The sequence below is a fragment of the Papaver somniferum genome, chromosome 3 (genome assembly GCF_003573695.1).
Source record: "Papaver somniferum cultivar HN1 chromosome 3, ASM357369v1, whole genome shotgun sequence".
In the NCBI taxonomy this organism is placed as follows: Eukaryota; Viridiplantae; Streptophyta; class Magnoliopsida; order Ranunculales; family Papaveraceae; genus Papaver; species Papaver somniferum.
The window spans coordinates 180,346,499-180,370,297 of NC_039360.1; the positions used below are offsets into that span (position 1 = coordinate 180,346,499).

General features: G+C 38.0%; 1 protein-coding gene across 1 annotated transcript; it reads right to left on the reverse strand.

The window, feature by feature from the left end:
* Nucleotides 1–817: 817 nt before the first annotated feature.
* Nucleotides 818–23,144, reverse strand: LOC113360392 (protein MAINTENANCE OF MERISTEMS-like). Its single transcript, XM_026603904.1, has 2 exons — nucleotides 22,232–23,144; nucleotides 818–918 (listed from the first exon to the last, which is right to left on the reverse strand). The coding sequence occupies exons 1-2, from the start codon at nucleotides 23,142–23,144 to the stop codon at nucleotides 818–820; spliced, it is 1,014 nt and encodes a 337-aa protein (XP_026459689.1).
* Between the last annotated feature and the right edge of the window lie 655 nt (nucleotides 23,145–23,799).

The following is a 23,799-nucleotide window of genomic DNA, read 5'->3' on the forward strand; positions in this document are numbered from 1 at the left end:
CCACAACCAATCTAACACTTTTTTTGTAAGACATAGGCAAACCTTCAATAAAATCCTTGGAAATGTGTTTCTAAGCTGTGTCTGGGATTGGTAAAGGTTGCAGAAGGCCAGCAGGTGAAGAGTGCTCATTCTTGTTTCATTGACAAATATCATATTGAGCAACAAATCCAAAGATATCTTCTTTCATATTTGGCCAATAAACATATGGTCTTGCTCTGTTATAGGTCCCTCACATGCAAGAATGGCCTCCAACAGCTGAGGAGTGAACATAATGCATAATTTGATTCCTAACCTGCAAGGCTGAGCCAACATAAATTATCGACTTGTACCTGAGGATGCCATTCTTCAAGGAATATTGAGGGTGAACTGCTGAAATGAGTAATTGAGAGAGGAGTTGTTGAGCAGAAGTATCATCAGTATAACTGGAAATGATGTCTTGAGCCCATTGTGGTTGAGCTACTCATAAGGATTGACATGCAGAAGTAGTGTGATGAACTCTGGATAAAGCATCAACTGCCTTATTCTCTAAACATTTTTTATATTTGATAATATAGTCCAAACCCAAGAGTTTCATAAGCCACTTTTGTTGCAAAACAGTTGTGATCCTCTATTCCATGAAATATTTCAAGCTTTGGTGGTCAGTATGGATGATAAACTAGTGGTGAGATAAATAATATTTCTACTTCTGAACTGCCATAACAATGGCCAATAATTTTTTTTCATAAGTGGATAAAGCTAGAGCTTGTGCTCCCAACGGCTTGTTATAGAAAGCTATAGGTTGACCAGATTGCATTAAAACTGCACCCACTCATGTAGTTTAAGCATCAGTCTCAAGAACAAATGGCTGAGAGAAGTCAGGTAAGGCCAAAACTGGAGCAGATGTCATGGCAGCTTTAAGAGATACAAAGGGCTGCAATGCTGAGGGTGACCAAGAGAAGGAATAAGCATATCGGTTAAAGGTTTGATGATGTTATCATATCCTTTAATAAACCTCCTGTAATATCCAGTCAAGCCTAAAAATCCTCTCAATTGCTTTAATGTGGTTGGTTGTGGCCATTGTTGCATTGCAGCAATTTTGTCAGGATCAGCTGCCACTCCTTCAGAAGTAATCAAGTGGCCCAAGTAATCCAGTTTGGATTGAGAAAAGCAACACTTGTTCTTGTTAGCAAATTATTGATGGTGGTTTTTAGTTCAGGGGCAAAATCGTAAATCCTGTATTTAATGCGTTGTCATACTGCAAAGGAACGAAAGTCATCTAAAAAATAATGAGTGCATAAACCTCTCACGGATGTATTTGAGAAATTCAATGTATTCGAATATATATGTAATTCACTCAGAATGGTGCATACAACAACGATCCTAAATATTCTGTGAATCCTATTTTACACCGGCATTATTCACTAATGCATTGACCTGCCTGGTATTTTCCTATGCTATGTTCCCAGCCGAACTCTCAATATTGGCATGACATGACGATTAATGTTCACTCGCAGCAGAGTAACATAAATCTCCCGAAGTGTCAATATTGAGACCTTCATGAAAACACTCACATAGGCTACACCACCCTCTGACAAAGAGATCAACGTGTTCACACACTTTTTAATTAAAAGTTAGCGCGAGCTAACGCGTTTAAAATCCTTAAGGGAAATCTAGACTGTCCATATCAGTCTCAAAAAACGATCACGGCCACATGATTTGGCCACACAATTCAACAGGCCTAGCCTACTCCTAGCGGAACTGGACGGTCATCATGATGACCGACGGCGGGACCACTAACATCCCGACCGATCGGGTTCCATCTAGCACTTCCGCAACTTCTTTGAACGCTAACCCTAACATGGGTGATCACGTTGTTGAAAGATATCTCAAACGAGCTAAGACCGGCAAAAACGGTCTCAAAATATCACGACCGTCCAACTTAGCTAGACTGGTTGGACGGCTTAGATCTTCTTTCGAATGATTAAAGAAGTGCTAACGTGTTCACCGTCGACCCAACTCCACCCTCAGTCGATCGACTTGCTCATAGCAAGACCAGACCGCATCAAATTGTTGGCCCAAAGTAGGGTGAACGCACTGTTTTGGAACCCTAAGTTGCGTTATGGCGATACACTATTGTCGCAAATCGATCACAACCATCCATCTTCGCCAACCAAATCAAGTGGCTTAGATTCAATTTCAGGCGACCCCTAAAGTGTTAGCGCGCTCACTGGAAACCCACCTTTGCATATGGTCGATCGTCCTGTTCAAACTGACGCTCAATGTCTTGAGTCGATCGTCCAAAAGAGGGTCAGCCGCGCGGCTCCTAAACCCTAAAACTACATTAACGACAATGAACAACTGCCGCAAATCATCTTGTACGTCCAACTTCGCTAGCCTGGTTGGATGGTGTAGATTTATTTTCAGGAGGTCAACAGGGTAACGCTGTGATCATCAGTCACCCCTCCTCCACAAGGAGTGATAGACCAAGTGGTAGCTCACCCATAGGGTTCTCAAACGATCACCCAAAGGTGGATGGTCACGCTCCCTTTTCTAAGACGCTCAATTCGCGACTTAAACGAACTCTAAAACAACGATGCTTTCTGCACATCGATTATTTTTCAGCTGCTTGTTTGAAAGTGATGCTTTATATACATCAATTATAAGCGATTGTATAATTTCACAAGTAACTTATTAGTTAACCCAAAAGCACTATTGATGATTTTAGTTGTAAGTCTCACGACTTGACTCATTCACTCGAGACATCAAACATGTCACAAATTGGGGGATGCTCACTGGGCTATTGGTCTGGTGGTTTACAGCGTGCGGCGTGCAACACGCCCATTACGAGGAAGTGCCAGGAAAGGAAGGATGGTTAACAGTAATGAGAGTAGTGGGTGAAAGTGTGATCAGTCTTCCCTCATAACGGAAACACGATGATCACCCCCTTTCACACAACTCCACTTCTCCACTACTTAACTTCTTCCATTTCCTATGAGATCAGGGTGCGCTCAATGACTTACATAAATAGGTTTTCAACCTATTCCAAAAAAGGAACACAAGTGTTATCAACACAAGTAGCCAGAAACCATTTTCTGATACAAGTCATAAAATAACCATACCTAATTCAACATTCTGATCTCAAATACCTTCTTCGCTCCCCTCCCTAAGATCAACCCTTCTCCTTCATCTTGTGACCGAACTGAATCTGGAACGGCCATTTTTTGGTTTAGGCCAGAGTCTTACAGATTTTTCTCTCGAATCTAAAAATACTCCCGTGCAGTGCATTTGTTTAGGGTTTGAATTCGTTTCTCATCAACACACCCCAAATTTACCAAAAACAGCAGAATCGGTTTTTACCCCAAAACAACTGGCGACCATAGTGGGAGATTAATCTCTCGGTTGCAAGATAAATTTTCAATTTCATTTCAATTTTCTCAAATTCAAGATGATGGATCTTAAGTCTGGATCAGCGACAAATCCTGATGTTACTGGCGTTGACAACACCCCTGGTGTCAACATTCCTGCCGGCGACACCAATGTGCTGATCCAGACTTAAGATCAATGCATCTTTGGGTACTACATCCTCAACCACCAACACCAGTGGCACATGTAACATTCCTTTAGGCATGACACCTCCAATCACCAGAGCCATAGCCGCTGCCGCCACCCCCAATGTTTCTTCGAGCATAACACCCCCGGTTGTTACTAGAGCTACTGCCACTCCCCCATCAGGACGAGAGACTGGAGGACCCAGAGGAGGCCAACCTCTACTACCATTGTCGATTTAATGGAAAGAGTAGAAGTTCTCGCTAAGGCTCAGACGAACATGGCTACAACTCAGAAAGAGGTACTCACTTTCCTCAAGATGCTAACAGAACGACTACCACAAGATCCACGTCATCCCATTGAACCAGTAAGGAGTACTTTCAACACTCTTGGCGCAAGCACTTCAATAGGGCGTGCATTCATAAGTGAGGAAGTTCGTGTTGCTCCTGAGCGCTCAAGAGAAAGGAATCAGCCATCCAATTTCATCAAGCGCGAGGATCTAGAACGACTTCTCCAAAATCGAGGCAAGGAAAACCCGGTAGACCTGCATCAACATCAACCTCCTTATCCTCCTGATGTGCAAAGAGTTCCTCTCCCGAGAGGATACTCTTCTCTTCAATGTTCCCTTTATGATGATACTGGTAAAGCTCGTGAACACATCTCTCGTTTTCTGGACTCATAAGGAGAACACGAATACAAACATGTCCTCCGCCTGAAAGAGTTCTCGAAGTCACTCATCGGGAGAGCGTACACCTGGTACAACAACATTGCACCAAACAACATATCCAACTGGTGTGAGATGGTAACCGCTTTCTACAAGAAATATTTCTTCGTGTCCGAGCAAATCATCTTTTCAGACTTAGGGAGAATGTTCCAACGGAACAATGAGCATCCAAATGATTACGTCAAGAGATTCAGGATTCAGGCGCTAGATTCTCACGACCCAAACGTGACCGAACAACAGTTGGTAAAGTCATGCATTAACGGCATGGTGCCCATATATCGCGCTTGATAGGCACATTTTTGAGTTTTATATAATCTCAATTGTATATATTATTAGTGCTCGATTTTATATTTATTATGGCTTTTTATGTCCCTGTAGGTATTTTTTGAGAAATAAGCTTTTGCGGCGAAATTGGCTAAAAAAGTGGTTTTTGCGCTCGTGGGAGAAAATTACTATACGAACTCTCACTTTGGATAAGGGGTAACCTAATTACTACGGGGTGACCCATTTCCAGAAATCTGCTAAAGGGAGACCAGCCACGGATAAGGGGGAGGTCACTTTCTTCCCAAATTCAAATAAAAATTTTGGCGGGAAAATACTCATCACGTCTGCATGATTTTTGGGTGATGATTCGATCGAGTTCCAGAGCGATTCAATGGATGAAATTGATTGGGTTTACTCACTATGCCTAAACAGGCCTGGTGAAGTCTTTTGTTTGAACCCAAATTGGCTAGAATAGCCGGAAAAAGAAATAGAAGTCAAGTTATACACGGTTTGTTGTTGGAGCTATTTTTGGGAGTTCTAGGGAGATTAAAAGAGGGATATCCTTCCCAAAGATACATATCTATCTAAGGAAGAGTTTGAGATAAGTTGGAAAGCTCAGAAACGCGTGAAACAATTTTGGGAAGAGATTATTGTCGTAACTGCCAAGGAAGGAAAGAAGAGATTTCGAGGAGTTTTGGGGAGATTAAATCGCTCTGTTTGTTATATATAAGTTGTTGGGAGGTCAAGGAAGGGGGAGGTATTTTTTGGGGAAGTTTAGAACACCACAGAGTAGAGAAATCGAAGTTGCAGGAAGTCGAGTTCTGCTGCTGCTGCTGAAGAACACGAAGAACATTAGACCCTTCATAGCAGTCTTTTATTCAACAACATATATTTTCTATCGTTTCCTGTAACAACACCTATTGCAACATTTCTCTGTAACAGTCAGTTTGTAACGCCTATAAAACGTTGCGAATTGTCTGCTTTATTAGTTTCCTCTTGTTTTTCACCCTTTTGAGCTATGAACACCTATTTTGAGCACCTGAATAATATGAGGAGCTAAACCCCTTAGCCGAGGCGACGGAGGAAGCCATTGTTCCATGAAAAGTGGTATATTTCTATTTTAATTAATTCTAGCAATTTCTTTTATGATTATTTGCATGGAACTAATATTGAAAAATTGATTTTAGTGAATGATTGTGATCCGTTTTGATGGAGCATGCTTCGTTTAAGACTTTTGATGTTTCATGCTTGATGGATACAATTGTTACTTCAAAAATCTACTAGAGGCAATATATTAGAATCACTTTAAACGCAAAGAATTGCATGAATATTGATTAGATTAAATCACTTAATTGGTCAATGGTGGAATCCTGAGTCTCGGTGCTTTTTATAATCTTGATAACAACTTCATCTTGAGTTTTTATTTTAATTTAAGTCTAAAACAAATCTTCACAAGTCTGAGTGAACGACAACTTTACTACCACTTTTTACAACAACATAAAAACCACATCAATTTTTGGCGCCGCCGACGCGGACTTGTATTTAGATTTGTTTTAGGTTTCTTTTTCTTTTTATTTCTTGTTCTTTTTACACGTTTTGGTATTTTTCGATTCTTTTCAGATTTGGAGCGAAGCTACAAGGGAAGAAAAAGTGTTATAAAAGGAAAGCATCGCCAAAGAAGGAAAGAAAAGAGGAATCCGAAAGGAGTGAAGAAGAAGATTTTGTATATAGTTATTTTGTTTTATTTTTAGAAATTGTATATATGGTGTTATTTTTGTAATTTTTCTTTTCCTTTTTGGTCATTTTTATTTTTGAACTTTTTGGACATTATTTTTAAACCCTAAGGAAGGGTCAAAATTAAATATCAACTGTTTGCAGGGAAGGACGACAGTTACGATACTGTCTCGGCCCCTCGGGTTCGTACACTGACAACGGAGTCGGTGGCCTGAGTCGACTTGAACGGTTCATCGCCCGTCTGGTACGGGAGGTAAGATTCTATCCACCCACGAATCCCCTGTCAGTGGGTTTTATTTTGTGTGAAAACTCACACCCCTGCAATAGAATGTCGAACTGGTATTACAATAGCCAATACAACGAATATCAGACTGAGTTTCAAAATGGACATTACTACTTTGAACATAGTGTGAATAATGGTTGGGAACATCAGCCTTTTGAAGGTTATGGTCCATACCATGGTGAGCTCAATTACTATCCACACGCCAACCGGTCATACGAGCAAAATTCCTCTCTACTAGAGTCAACACGTAAGTTAGCTGAGTCGACACGTAAGTTAGAAGAAATGAATAACTTAGTTATGGACGAAAGCAATGCAACGAGTGAACTTTATTTCCTAGATTCAATCAGGAAGTCATGTGAGTCGACTCAAAATATTTTGTTAGAGGCCCAGAACATAACTGCTCTTAATTTCCAATATAGTGTTTCCAATAGTACCTTTGAAAATGAAGATAGTTATTCACATAATCAAGATGACGAGGATAAAATTGGTAACACTACTTGTTTAGATGAGGTTCAACCATTTTCATGTTATTATAATGATGATTATGATGAGGATAGTGTTGATGAAGAATTTGAAATAAGTAGGCATAGTGATCAGGAATTTGTTACTCCAATTGTGCTTAATAATGATAATGTTTCTAGTTCAAATCCAAATAATTTTAATAATTATTCACCTATTCGAAAGGATGAGTATTTGACTAGAGATACCCCCGTTTTAGACGATGTAGTATTTTCTTTTGATTACGAAGCTAATAATGGTTTAGAGGAACGAGTTTTTTCTGAGAATATTGTTTTAGAGTCTAGCGATTTAGAAACATTAGTCTTAGACGAAGAAAGTGAACTCGTAGAGATGAGTGAGGATGAACCTGACTTAGAAGAATCAATTTACCATTTTCAGGAATCATATGACCTTAAAATTAGGGAAGTTGTGACTAGTCTTTCTAGAGACACTGAAAACTCTAAGTTTGGGGGTGATTATCATTCTCCATGTGCTTTAAATATTAGAAAGGTCTTTCACTTGGGACTTGACATATGTGCCTCAACCATTTTACAAGATTATCTTCATACACGTTTTCCTGAACCTAGTGATGTTCATAAGGAAGTTCAGTTGTTAGAAACCCATCCTCTGGTTGATATGGTTTACCCATGCTATGATATCCAGATTGACTTTGTTTTCCCACCAAATATTTTTCGACCAATTGTGGGAACGTATAAGTTTCATATGTGTCAATTATTAAGTTTTGAGACTAAACCTAATTACTTTAGGAGATTAGGGTCGACACATTTGTTTAAGGAAGACCACCACTCTCATTGTGGTCAGCTGTGTGAGTCAAAACTGATTGACTTTAAGGATCCACAATTATTCAGGTTATTATTATGTGCTTCCAAGTTTTTACTTGAGTTTTTCCAGACTCTAATACCTGAACCGGACCTTAACTTTGAGGAATTCCAGCGCATGAAAATATTTTATCTAGACCCTTTCATAGAGCCTGAACCTGAACCACAGCTAGATGTAGTTTCCTTAAACAGGAAACTAGACAAGGGTGCGCTTTATTTGTTAATTTTCTTGGCATGTTGCAGATTCCTTTTACTTCTGATAGCTCTATTTGGTTTTGATGACCCACAGATATTTCGGCTATTACTTTATGATACGAGGTGATTAATCCTTTCTTATGTCTGGCTGAAGACGTTAAACTTAGCACTTCTTGGGAGGTAACCCAATCTCATGCAACACGGTAATATCTTTCCTTATCTCTTTTGCTTCAAATGGTAACAGTTTCTCCTTATTCATGCTTTTAATTTTATCTTTAGAACATTGAGGACAATGTTAGATTTAAGTTTGGGGTATGGGAGAAACTTTTTAGTTGCAATAAATAAACTCCAGAGCCTAGAAATTTATGCTTATTAAGGATTGCACTAACCAATCTAAGTGGATGGAAGCATTTTGGTTGTAGGAGTTGAGGAACCAATCTGATTAGATGGAAACATCTAAAGAGTCTATTCATAAAAGCACATAGCTCAAGTATTAGAAATAACATGGTAGTTTCGCCATATCTCGTTGAGTCCTTTTCACTTCTGTTTTTATTTTTCTTTTTAAATATGTTTCTAAGTGATTTGGTGGGGCTCACGATTCAAGTTGTTACCAATGCTAGGGTGAATTAGAGTGATTGAGATACCATAAAAAAAAGAGATGGAAAAAAAAATTGAGACCAGACCATTTGACCAAAAGGAATAAATTCAATAAAGTCGACCACTGGTACCCTTGTATATACCAGTTGTGTTGACCTAGAGTTAGGTTATCGACCACTGGTTCCCTTGTATATACCAGTGTGTTGATATTAGTCAGACTAGTACCTCAATCCATTAGGATAGGTTCATTTTGGCGGAGGCCTTCAGACAGATATGGGAAACGTCGTTCACTTAGTAAACATCAAAACCATCTATGTTTTTCTCTATATCCATCTTCTTGATCTATCCATGTGATTAGTTTTGACTCCGAATATTGATGTCCATAGTGCAACTATCTGAGTAGAGCTCTGTCACTTATATATGAATTTTAGTATGCTTGAGTGCAAACTCGTGTACAACAATTGGAATTTCACATCAGGGTACTTCCTCCTGTATTCAATAAGTATGCCAACCAAGGAGATTCTTTAGTGCCTTCCAAGGTTATGCGTAGATAGTTAGGGTCTGGAGTATAAAGGTTTTGTGGCTATACCTCTGGTAAGCCCTCCCGAGACTATAACTCGGCCACTAGGGCCACCTAGGGGTTTAAAGGCTTATTGCATACGCTAAATGCAATCGACGATGCCTGCGACAGTGAGTTAGGGTTTTATTTTCTATTTGATTTGCTCGAGGACTAGCAAATAATAAGTTTGGGGGTATTTGATAGGCACATTATTATGTCTTATATAATCTCAATTGTATATATTATTAGTGCTCGATATTATATTTATTATGGCTTTTAATGTCCTTGTGGGTATTTTTGGAGAAATAAGCTTTTGCGGCAAAATTGGCTAAAAAAGTGGTTTTTGCGCTCGTGGGAGAAAATTATTATACGGACTCTCACTTTGGATAAGGGGTAACCTAATTACTAAGGGGTGACCCATTTCCATGCATCTGCTAAAGGGAGACCAGACACAGATAAGGGGGAGGTCACTTTCTTCCCAAATTCAAATAAAAATTTTGGCGGGAAAATATTCATCACGTCTGCATGATTTTTGGGTGATGATTCGATCGAGTTCCAGAGCGATTCAATGGCTGAAATTGATTGGGTTTACTCACTAGGCCTAAACAGGCCTGGTGAAGTCTTTTGTTTGAACCCAAATTGGCTAGAATAGCCGGAAAAAGAAATAGAAGTCAAGTTATACACAGTTTGCTGTTGGAGCTATTTTTGGGAGTTCTAGGGAGATTAAAAGAGGGATATCCTTCCCAAAGATACATATCTATCTAAGGAAGAGTTTGAGATAAGTTGGAAAGCTCAGAAACGCGTGAAACAATTTTGGGAAGAGATTATTGCCGTAACTGCCAAGGAAGGAAAGAAGAGATTTCGAGGAGTTTTGGGGAGATTAAATCGCTCTGTTTGTTATATATAAGTTGCTGGGAGGTCAAGGAAGGGGGAGGTATTTTTTGGGGAAGTTTAGAACACCACAGAGTAGAGAAATCGAAGTTGCAGGAAGTCGAGTTCTGCTGATGCTGCTGAAGAACACGAAGAACATTAGACCCTTCATAGCAGTCTTTTATTCAACAACATATATTTTCTATCGTTTCCTGTAACAACACCTATTGCAACATTTCTCTGTAACAGTCAGTTTGTAACGCCTATAAAACGTTGCGAATTGTCTGCTTTATTAGTTTCCTCTTGTTTTTCACCCTTTTGAGCTATGAACACCTATTTTGAGCACCTGAATAATATGAGGAGCTAAACTCCTTAGCCGAGGCGACGGAGGAAGCCATTGTTCCATGAAAAGTGGTATATTTCTATTTTAATTAATTCTTGCAATTTCTTTTATGATTATTTGCATGGAACTAATATTGAAAAATTGATTTTTATTGAATGATTGTGATCCGTTTTGATGGAGCATGCTTAGTTTAAGACTTTTGATGTTTCATGCTTGATGTATACAATTGTTACTTCAAAAGTCTACTAGAGGCAATACATTAGAATCACTTTAAACGCAAAGAATTTCATGAATATTGATTAGATTAAATCACTTAATTGGTCAATGGTGGAATCCTGAGTCTCGGTGCTTTTTACAATCTTGATAACAACTTCATCTTGAGTTTTTATTTTAATTTAATTCTAAAACAAATCTTTACAAGTCTGAGTGAACGACAACTTTACTACCACTTTTTACAACAACATAAAAACCACATTAGCGCTCTACTGGAGAACTTGTGTTTCCAAACTTTTTTTCAACTTCATTCAGCCGCTAAGCGTTTGGCCACGACAGCACCGACATTACTGGAGAGGACCAGACCTGCCAGAAACGAAGATGCACGTGAGACTCGAGGAAGCAGACGTCTCATTAATAAATAATACAATGCTGGACCCTCTGTAAGTGTAGAGGGTGAAGGAGGAAAAAGAAAATCTCCAGCGGCGGAACAACAACCTAAACGTACAACACCAGCGCATCAGGAAGCTCCACCATGGAAGGCACCAGCTAAAACGCCTGCGCAACAACAAGAGGCTGGAGACACTGCTCCAGACTTTCCGTTCCCAATAGAGGAAGTAATTGAGCTCCTGGAAGCATGGATTTAGGATGATGCCATCAAGCTACCTCCTGTCAGACGCCCACCAACCGAGGAAGAGATGGAAAATCCAAAATATTGTCATTACCACAGGTTCGTCAATCATCCCACCAATGAATGCAACAAGTTGAAGCGCATTTTCAAAGAAAGTATAGATGTGGGGGAACTTTAACTAGGCACTGAGGGAGTTCACAGAGACCCTTTCCCAGTCAGAAGTTGCACACTTTCTGGGGATTCTGCTCACAAAACCGTGCAATCCATGTTGGAGCGTGTATGTGAAATTCTTTATTTCTCCAACGAACAACGTCAAGATATATTTGCAGCTCTCAATCGCATTGTGTCAGGAAAGCGCCTGTTTCAATCGGGGAAACTACTCCTAAACCCCAACCTATCTTAGAAGGCGTTATTGGAAAATGCAACTGGGGACTGCTGACTACTGCTCACCTGAAGGGTGTCGAGTTCGATAGCACGCTGATTGACGCGGCCTCGGACTTCAACGTTATTACCATCAAGACCTTGACAGCCGCAAAGATTCCAAAACAGGAAGCCGTTCTCTGCCCAACCATAATCAAAAGCCCAGAAGGAGAGTCTAGAGACGCTTACGGGTACACCAACCTCGAAATCAAGGTTGGAGATGCTCTAACACGCGGAAAATTGCATATTGTGAAAGAATGCCCGAATTATGATATGATTCTGGGGCGCTCGTGGGTGTATGACAGCAAAGCAAAACTAGGAGTATGTTCTTTGCCAGTGTCTATACCTGAAAGGATTTCCAACAATCCGTCCAACCTCGAAGATTATTTGTTGTCGTATCAACAAACTTGCCAATGTGACGCAACTACCTGGAGAGAGCCCATCGACGGACGTTCGAAGATTCCGAACCCAAGTAAGTCTTATCGAACAACCCTTCTTACAATCAGTCAATCCACTTTCCGTCAAGGGCCGGGGACTTGACCCGATCGTCAACCCAGCTATTACTAGGAGATGTGAATGGGTTGCTGGGCCTTTTGAAAGTTTCATTAAAAATCTAGAATCCGTCTCCATCAAAGATAATGAGTCTGAGAGTCAAGTAGCTGTGAAACACCCAAACCCGTTTCAGATTGGAGATATGGCAGTGAAAGTTACCACTCAGCCTGATTCACCTACAAAAGGGAAAGATGAGCCATATCTAGTGGCAGACGTTATCTTAGGGGGTTACTGCAAGCTCATCAATACCGACGAACTGGAAGGTGTGACAATTCACTCACGATGGCTCAAGCCTTTCAATACCTAAAAAGCTGTGCTACTTTTCCTCCAGCGTTCTCTTTAGTGTTTTCTCCATCAATTTCTCTTTTCATGCAATATTTGTAATTCCTCCAAAATGATTGCACTGCTTGCGTTCATAATTAGAGTTTCAATTTGTTAGTTAATCGAAGTATTGTTTCCTTTAAAGATCTCTTTACTCTTGAATCATGATACTTGTGTTATTTTGGTATAGAGGGACTCGATTTCCAGGAAAGTTTATAAAAAATATCTGTTTAGAAAGTGATTATTAATACTGAATGTGATGAAAATAATATTGGGGAAAAGACACGTTGAATGAACATGTTAAGGGAATGAGCAATTGAAGATATAAGTGAAATTTAAGGTTCATGAAATATGCTATACAAAGTAAAAGTTCATGGAAACATGTCAAAAAATTAAAAGTTCATGAAAACAAAGAACATAGAGCATCTTGAACGATGCCCAAAAACTATCATGAAAGCTATCAAGTCTTAAATTAAGATCTACATGAACTAGAGCTAGGATCACTGTTCACACCAAAGTGTTGTTGAAATGCATACAGGTTGGGTACTTGAACGGGTGTGTAACATTTTATATAAGTGAAATTTGAAGTGGATGGAAAAAATATGCCCAGTTCGAGTTTGTGGATCAACTTTCATTTGGCTCTAGATAGGATGCATACTCTGTTCTTCATGTAGTTCTGGTGAAATGTAGGTCCCAAGTGTCGCAGATGTAAACCTTTATGTAAATGATGTATTAGATAAAAAAAGAAGATATCCATTTGCAATAGGGTGGGTTGTTCCGCTTGAAAGAAACTCAAATGCTTTCAATGGCAGATATAATTCAATAAAAAGTTTGAAAGATGGAGTCAAAACTTTGATTTATAATTGGTGTGTGGGTACTCAAATAAATTTGAAAGAATCACTTTGGACATGGTTCTTCATAATTGGGAGGCTGTTTTTCGTTAAGTCTATGTAATTTTTGGTAGTGTCTTTGTACTTTGCTTTCACCAATACCATTTCTTTCTTAGTGATGTATTGGATTTTAATAAATCTTACCCTTTTTGAGTCAAAAAAAAATGGTTCTTCTACTTTCTTGGGAAAACACATGTATTGTTCCAAACAGGAGCTCCTCCATGGATCTTGAAAACCAACCATAAACAAGAGTTCAAATAACTACTTTTTGCATAAAGTATAAATACTAAAAATAAATTAAAAATTGTAATCTACCACGTTGCCTGGATATGTGAAAAAACATATCAAAAATATGTGGATCTTGGCACGTAAACTAACTGTTCCTCACCATTGTTGTAAAAAATATTGTCCTTGTGAAAGTTGTGTGATCGTCTCGGTAACGGAAGCTAAGTTAAATAACCAGGACACCATGTCGGAAGGTGGATATGTTGGTTCATAACGCCGATCTCTAGTACCACCAGTCTTATCTCATCATGATTTTATACATGCGAAATTGAGGCAATAAATATCCCATACTCACTTTGCACCACTATTGATCGTAGAAATTATATGTATGAGTAAGCAATTTGTTAGGCTCTCAACGTCATCGGGATCAATTGTTTCCAGACTTATGGGATTACGACGAATTACTACTATCTCATTTGTAATATGCATCTTGCATCTTTCATCAAAGTAGGCACTATGCCTTTTTCACGTTTTTCGCAGCAAAGAAAACTACTTTCTTTGAAGACATTTACCATGCATCCCGTACCTATAGGTTCTCACTAAGTGCCTCCCATACCTCTTGGTTCATGTTTAATCTACTTAGGAGATGCTTTTGCTAAACTTTTGAAGTTATCAACTTGACCCCGTCCTTGTAAATAATCGAAAAGACAGGGGTAGCATACATGATTACGTATAATATCCACTTCATATCGCAAAAGTGGTTGACTGTTACAAAAATATTAGCGGTACCAACATTTTATAATCATCCATATCCCTCCAACGTACGTAAGAATTCTACAACTAAACTTGTCAAGGCATTCATACAAAATTTCCAAAAATAGCAAAGCTCCAATCGTATTGCTCAACCGAGTCCAATCATCCAACAAAACCATCCAACCCTTCCTAAATCTTGTGCTAGTGTCGCCTTCCAGGATTCTCCTCATACACCACAACAAAAACATTCTAGTCAAGAACACTAAATTCAGAGATGACTTCTTCGATTTCCGTAGAGGATAAATTAAAGATTTATCTTGTTCTTCTTATGTAGCTGCAACTCCAGCTTGGTGTGTAGCACACCAGTAAAAATATGTTGCCATTTTTATCTAACCTTGAAATCACTTGAGTTGGACGATCGCCACCAGTTGGTCGGTCTAACAAAATCTAAAGGTGTCAAACTAAGCTTATAATAGCTTCAATTAATCTGTTGTTCCTATTTGATAACGAAATTGAAATATAAAAAAAAAATCCACAACCTTGTAAAACTACACATGCTTGCGGATTATTTTGAACCATTATTTTTATTGAAATCCAATTAGTTTTGAGTTGAAATTTGCATGGATTTGTCAAATGGTTTGTACATCTATGGTTTTGATCATTTTTGCTAGACAATATTTGATTTCAGTCAATGCTAGGCAACATTTCATTTTTATCCATAACTTATGAAACCGAACACAACCCCACTATAATTATTATACAGCACAATCATTTAGATAACATTATCAATCTTTGTATTATCAATAGAACCTTATTAAAAAAACAATAACACAATTACACTATATTTTGATCAACAAAACCATAAAATTATGATGTTACTCGAAATTCGGAGGACATAAACATATTATTACCGTACATATTTAAGTAAAAAACCAGTTAACACAAAAATTTATCAAAACTGGGTCTAGGGCTTAAAAATCCTACCTCTTCTTGGTCAGGTTATGAAAATCGAATCAATAACGAGGCATATTTATGATCAAGGTGTGAAGAAGAACAAACTGTTTCAAGGGATTGAAAAATATCCACCTTCAAAACATGGATTAAAGCTCAAACCTAAACTAGAGTTTTGTTTTTGTTTTATTTTTATGGAGAAAATGAATGAAAACATGGAGAAATTAGTTTCTCCCATAAGTTAGTTACCTTGCGAAGTCAATTTGATGAATGACTAACTAAGGAATAAATCTCTGTTATCTACAATTTTTTAGCTTACATGGAATTATTTCTCGATTTATACCTTCAAAGGATTCACAACCACTAGAGTCAGTTCTTTTTCATATCATTTTATTTCAATAAAATCAGCCCTCGTATTATAGATAGAAAAGTATCATAACGTTCATAATTAGTGATTCAATAAACCATTACATCTTGATTCCAGGTTTGTAAATTTAAATAAGCTAAAATTGCCCGTAGTGTATTTCCTGAGCAGACATGTTTAGTAGCATAGTCATGATAAAAAAAACAGAAAAATTGACTACCCAAATTATGTTTGATCTCATTACTAAAGTAAAAGATTGAACTATGAAATCAATATCAAGTTTGGTGTTGTTGCAGAATTCTCCATTAATTTTGTATCTTTATTATCAGGCCTTTATGTAATTTCCTATGAGCAACAAAAGAGTAGGTTTTGAATCACTTCTGAATGTGATGTAATGACCACCCTACTTTGTGGCCATTTGAAAGCTGCCTCGGCTCCTTATTTCTCAAGTTGCTCTCTGGTTGTTGTGGTTGAGTGTAGCCATCTAGCTTATCGTATGTTCCTTGTATAGACTCAATTATCAAATCAATTATATATTTAGTATTAAAATTCATCATTGTCGAAGCAAAGTTGATCTTTATATTCATTTCTCTTGTTGGCCCTTCCGTCACTTGAGTAGTCTCTTTCAGAGTTTCATATTTTAGACTATTATAGCATAAGGATTGCATTTTGTTACACCCTATGTATGTTGTTCACTGTCAAGTAGCTATTTAGGTATTTTACAATATTGTTATCTATGATGACACTATTCTGGCTTTTTTCTTAAAAGTTACTTTACATCTCGCTTTCCAAATGTGCTAGATAATAACCAAATGTGCTAGATAATAACTATTGTTAGTACAAAGCACCTGCCAGTGTACCTCGTACCCTCATCTTTTAGGATTTTCACAATAGTTATTCATTCATTCATGAAACGAATTTCTGTCATTAGTAATAAACTGCATATCAAATTTAAAATGCTTCCAAACCTGAATAGTAAAGTTGCATTCCATGAATAGATAGGTTAAAATTTCTTGACCATCCTTACAAAGGTTGCAAGTTGTATTTATGTTTGGTATAATAATAACGACTCCCATACTATTAAGAAGTATAAACTGAGTTGTTTTCCGAATGAAGTAACTGAAGGATTAACATTCATACCCCATATATTATCCCAGTTTTGGTTTCAGATTCCTGAAGCATTAACGTGATTGTATAGTGATTTCATAGTGAAGATTCCTATTAGGTTCCAACGTGGAGTGTCCTCTATGTCTATAATAGGGATACTAATTTCTTTAATCTTCTTAATTATACGATTATCAAATTAGTAAGCTTATCTACATCCCACTGCTTTGTTAGAGTAAAAGATCACTTATTTTTACAAGATTTTCAGTTTCCATAAGTGGTTTATGATAGGGGAATTTTATGTGTGGGATCCAAAAATCCTCATGTATGTCAATATTTGTTCCATTCCAAGTTCCCAAAATAATTTAATTTTACTGATCACTGCCTGTAGGCGAACGTTTCCAAATCCAGCTATAATTTCTATTTGGGGGTACAATATATGGATATAATATTTTTATTAGGTTAAATTTTTTTTTAAGAATAGAGGTTGAGAATTTATTCCTCAACACAATCTTCAAAAGATTTTGTTGTAGAGTTCCTGTTTTTAAGGTATTCTATTTTCTTACCTTATTAATTTAGCCATACATATTTCCCCACCGAAAATCTCATTGAAATTGTATTATGCCATTACAGATCTTTAGCAATATCTTGCAATAATTCTTATGATAAACATACCAGGTGCAATTACATTCCTAATCACCACTTTTTTCCTAGCGTTATTCATCAGTTGGGAACTTTTCCAACTAGGCGATCTATTTTCCATTTTTCTACCAATGAAGCATATTCTTATGCACAAGGTTAAAAAAGCATGTTTGACATACTAAGTGGCATGACAAATGAGTTACGTCTGAAAAACCAGGGGTCTAACAACCACACCCAATATTCCGTTTAGGCAATTTGTATGGTCTAACAACTAGATAGTCAGACTCAATCAAGGAAAATACATCCAGGAGTTATATCTCAGTTTCTCAAAACAATCTGCAACCGAACAAATAGAAATCTGTGAGCTCGATTAATATGAGAAATAACTTGGATGGTACCAAAGACCAATATCCAAGCGTCAATCAATTTCAATCAACAACCAAAGGTTGGATTCACCAATTGATTGTACTACGCACAACCTGTGATATTTCAATTATATAAATATACAATGCGGAAAAGAAATAACACAGACACCGGAAATTTTGTTAACGAGGAAACCGCAAATGCAGAAAAACCCCGGGACCTAGTCCAGATTTGAACGCCACACTGTGTTAAGCCGCTACAGACTCTAGCCTACTACAAGTTAACTTCAGACTGGAATGTAGTTTAACCAATCTCACAGTGATTAAGGTACAGTCGCGTTCCTTACGCCTCTTGAACCATGTCGGATTCTGCACACTTGATTCCCTTAACTGATCTCACCCACAACTAAGAGTTACTACGAACCAAAGTCAAAGACTTGATAAACAAATTTGTCTCACACAGAAAAGTCTATTGAATAGATAAATTTGTCTCCCACAAAAATACCTATGAGTTTTTGTTCCGTCTTTTGATAAATTAAGATGAACATGAACCAATTGATACACCAGACTTATATTCCCGAAGAACAGCCTAATAATATCAATCACCTCACAACAATCTTAATCGTATGGAAGCGAAACAAGATATTGTGGAATCACAAACGATGAAACGAAGATTTTTGTGACTACTTTTTATCTTACCTATCGAAGATTAAATCTCGATCAAATCTTAGAGAAGATAGTACTCAACACGATAGAACAAAATAAGATCAGAACACGCAACTACAGAGAAAATAGTTGGGTCTGGTTTCATAATCCCAATGAAGTCTTTAAGTCGTTAACCTATAATGGTTTTAGGAAAAACCTAGGTTAAAGGAGAATCGACTCTAGTCGCAACTAGTATCACACAAGAGGTGTGGGGATTAGGTTTCCTAGTTGCTAGATTTGTCCTTTGTATAATCTTCAAATCAGGGTTTGCAATCAATGCTACCTTGGTAACAAAGCATTCAATATTCACCGTTAGATGAAAACCTGATTAGAGTCAAGCCAATATATTTCAACTGTTAGATCGAACTTAGCTTGTTATACACAAATGAAATGTGACTTCATTTAGGTATGAGTAACCGTACCCAAACATATTCACATAGTTGGCTCAACAATAGTTAACCGAAGTTAGCCATATGAACACTTTCATATCAACCTTGTTCATCTTAATCGCAATTAGTTCAAATGACTCAAATAAAACTAGTTATGGAGTTGTTCAAGTGTTTATATTCTCATAGAAGTATACAAGACACAATTGAAGCAAAATCGATTCTAATTCACTTGAATCAATTCATGAACATTATATCCACAGTTTGAAAAAGATTGCATTCCTTAATATATAAATGTATTTGTTCATGAACAAACCGATTTTAGAACTTAACCCACTCAAGTATGCAAACAGGTATGCATACTTAGAGTTCCGGACTTGGTCTGAGTTCGCCAGTATGCGAACGGGTACGCATACTGTCGTGCGTGACCAAACTCAGTTGAATTCTCGGACTTGAACTTTTCAGCCGGTACACATACGGGTATGCATACTAAGTTCCCGGACTTCAACTATCAAACCAGTACGCACACGGGTATGCATAGAATGGTTCCCAGACTTTGAATAACTTGCAACAGTTAGCATACAAGTACGCATGATGTGCTATATCCAATCAATGGTTAATCGTTCTAAACTCTATATTAATCATTGAAACATTCTTAGAAGACGGGTATAGCTGTCTGACACAAACTATTCGCTTCAAAGCAATTTTAAAGTGATCAATAGATCAATACGAAATATTCCGAGTCTACATCAAATGATTGTCTCACAAAAATCATGTAAGATGTTACCAGGCGATTTTCACATGATCATCTTTTGACTTTCGTCAAGAATAAAGATGAACTTGGTTAAAGCGAAAGCTTACCAACACATATTTCGAGAAATATGTAAGCGAGTTAAACTCAACTCAAAATATTAAATGTGTATAATATAAAATCTATATAGCTATACGACTTTTGTCTCAATGGGAGATAGAATAGAAATAGACTTCTGAGTGATAGATGAGTTCAAGTCTCCACATACCTTTTGTTGATGAATTTCTACAAGATCCCATTAGTAGTTTTTCGTCTTCAATCGATGAACGTCGTGAAGTCTAAAGCTCAACTACACATTCTACCCTAATTCGAGACATAGCTATAAGTAGACTAGAAATCAAGACTTATAGTTTTGGAAACTAAACTTGACAAATAAGCTTGAGATAGCAACGCTTGCGAGTTCGACCGAGCAGTGCTCTAATAGTGGAAGTGAAAGAAAAAATTTGTTAATTCGTTCTATGCATATGATTGTACCAGAAAGTTCTACTCCAAATAAAGTGTTCGATACTCAAGTAGTACGTGAAGGTGATGAAGACATTGACATGGATACAACTCCTGGATGTTTTTTTTAACCAATTGCCAACTGAGACTATGACTCCTAGTGGTGGTGTGAACACTGAAGCAGTTAGGAAAACGACTATGTTTACCCTAATTTCCTCAACCACATCAGTATTTCAACCATTTCAAGCTCAACGTCGCCCAATTCAAAATTTGTATCATGTCCCCCTACGCGAACCTGTTGCTTTTCAAGGTTATGGCGATTCTGAAGAGACTCAACCACCAAGTCAGTCTCAAGCCGGTACAATCACTGATATGTTGAACAACACTCTTGATCCAGAAAGCACGTGCAATTGGATCTTCGGTCAGGAAGGAAACGGTCAGGGAAATGAGAAGTTTATGAATGTAATTTAATTTAAAATATTTCTAATGTAACCTTTTTTTTAATTAATGAAAACTATCTTTAGATTAGTGTTCAAATCGAAACTAGTTTCACATTTCATTAAATTCCAACATTTAATTGCATTACATAATACTTAATGAAAATTAAATCTTTGCACGTGAATCTTGTAGAGCTCATATATAGCATTCGCCATGATTAAACCATCTTTTGTTGCCTTCAGAAAATTTGGTATGATCTCTAATTTTTAGTTTTTCGATTGATAACCCAGGATGATCCCCTTTTATCATACACATAATTTTTGCAAACTTTCTCATTTCGTTATTGATAAAACAATAACGAGTTTGAAGACACTATTTTGTTCTTCTTGAATTTACATGACTTAACGTCATAAACTTTTGAAACATAGTGTTCCACAAATTAAAAGTCGTTAGATTGCAATCTCCATTGCTTGCTACTGAATCCCAGTATCGAATTAGAGAAACATCTTCTTCTCGAGTGAAGCGAGCGCTGGCTACTTCGTTTATGCAAGCACTAGGCATATTGAAATGAATTTGAAGTTGAGATGGTGAGAGTTGAAATGAATTTGAATTTGGGTATTTATAGGGGTGAACTTCTGGCCGTTGGATGAGGAACTGCTGAACGATGATCTAATCCGCGGGAGACAACATGACTATCGCTGGCGCTATAATAACCAACGAGCAATATTAAGACCATATAGCGATGGAAATTCTGTCACTCGCTGGAAACTCCATCATTTATGCCTAAATGGTATATTTGACACTTCGGCACATAAGTTTGTAACTTTTACACACAGTTATTTGACATGCGCATAGGACTAGGCCTGGCAGTGGCTGGTTCTGAGGCCTTGTGAAGGGACCCATAATACAGTAGAACCTCCATATATTGATACTCCATATATTAATAACCTCTACATATTAATAAAAAATATATGGTCCCAACTTGGGCCAGTTATAAATAGTAATAACCTCTACAGTTTAATATTAATGGTTTTTTCAGTCACGCCTTAAGAATTCACCTCCATATATCAATAACTGACAATATATTGAAGAAATACAGATCTTGTTATACGAATTTTATCATTCATATAAGCTCTTTTCCTGACATCGGATGACATTTTGATTTGTTAGAAAGAAACAAAATTGAAGATTTATCTTCTACTACACGTAACAGTACTATTTGAGTAACAATACACACCAAGTATTGGAGAGCCGTATCTTTGTCCTCTATTATGGGCCTCTCATCTACTCGTATCACTCGAGTATGCGAAACATTGAGGTACCACCGCATGTAACCTGGAATTGCCTCGTCATCTGTTCGAGATGGACCAACCAAAGGATATTTGTGAAACACTCTGTTATCCCAATAATCACATGATGGGAAAGGCCGGTGAACAATGACAATATCACTGTCATGTGCTTTGGTTTTTGTCTCATTGAATTTGAAATCCTTGTGCGCCTTTGGGATTTTTTGTATGTAATCGCATTGTCTTGCGACTCTCGACGGGTTGTACATTACATATCCTCTTGGGTGAAACAAAGGCACATTCACCTTGCTCTGGGCACCCAAACTTCTTTTCTTTTGCTTTAGACAAAGCCTCCTTGTAAGGATCAAAGACAACATCCTTCGTCGTCAAGTTGTCTAACTGGCGTCTCAAATTCAAATAATCCATTCTTTGTTTCTTCGGCTTACTTCTGTAGGTGTACTTGTTTCCATACTGTTGTCCGTCCCAATCCTTGTTTTCAAAAGCCCTTTTAGCAAATATTAGGAAGTGCAAATATATCCACGCCTGCAGAAAAGCCATATTCCCTTCGAGTTGGTTCCTTTGAGCCCTAAAAGCCTTTCTCAACTGCGTCAAAGAGTGTGCAAGGATGGAAGTGCCCCAAGAGTAGTCCTGTATCTTGTCAAATGGTTGCAACAGCTGGATAAAGTTGGCATTAACACGGGCACCGGAAATGTCAGGGAAGATAACAGCTCCAAGGATATAGAGGACATACGCATTGGCCGTGGCGATGATACGTTGCAGCGTCACCGCTTTTCCCTCATGACGAAGCTTCTTTGTTACCATAAAGTTGCTCCTCAACCTTGAGAGATGGAATATCCTCTGCTTTGCCTTTCCTACTAGCATCTCCTTCTTGGTCTTCTCCTCATCCCATTGGAACACTTCCTTGGTCCACGCATGAATCTTGTCCCAATCAAGCTCTTGCGCGTATTTACCTTCTATGCTTAGCCCGGTAATGAACTTCGCATCATTTGGAGTTATCGTCATTTCTCCAAACGGAAGATGTAAAGTATCCGTTTCCCCGTAGTATCTCTCGGCAAAGGCGGAACAAAGAGGTCTATCGTAAGTAAGGTGGCCCAAATTGTTGACCACAGAAAGCAACCCCGTAGAATTGACTAGATCGACCACTTCCGAAACTTCTCCCATTCTTAATTCATTAGCTATAAGTGGCCAGTGCCTCATCTTACTCACTGACGTTCCAGGCTTCATAAGACGAACGACATGCTTGTGATCCTATAAAACCAAACACCCACGATGGACAATAATCAATACACTACACGGATAATAATTTTTACATTACATGGAACAAGGTTTAGGTACTTACTATGGTATTGTAGACGACGCTGGCCCAACTGCCTTTGTAACCCCATAACACATTTCCTTCATCAGCTGGTATCCCTAAAGGTGGATCATCAGGCCGCGAGCAAGCATCTTCAGATCGTCGGGCATGTGGTCACCTTTATTCTGACCTTTTCCTTTAGGGTCTCCTTCTTGTTCTTGAACGACTTCTCTTATCTCTTTATCACCTTCCTCGTCACCTTCTTCTTCATCACTTTCACTCTCATCACTTTCTTCTTCAACACCTTTCTTGCCACGGGCATCTTCATCAATTTCACTCTCATCACTTTTCTCTTCACCATCTTCCTTGCCACGTTCTTCTTCTTCACTTTCACTCTCATCACTTTCTTCTTCACCACCTTATTTGCCACCACTTTGTTCTTCAATCCTCTCCTCCTCACCACCTTCTTATTCAGTAGGTGTATCAGAATCAGGTTCTTCATGTGTTTATTGCTCTGCTCGAGGTGGTGGGTCATTGATGCTGATCCCTTTGGATTTA

Bases quoted from the DNA above. Each gene is read 5' to 3' on its own strand.
- LOC113360392 (XM_026603904.1), bottom strand. From the start codon at position 23,144: ATGAGGCACTGGCCACTTATAGCTAATGAATTAAGAATGGGAGAAGTT. The intron at 919-22,231 runs GTGAATGTGCCT...GGTCACCCTCAG, and splicing joins GTTTGGGTGCCCAGAGCAAG to CATTGCAGCCCTTTGTATCT.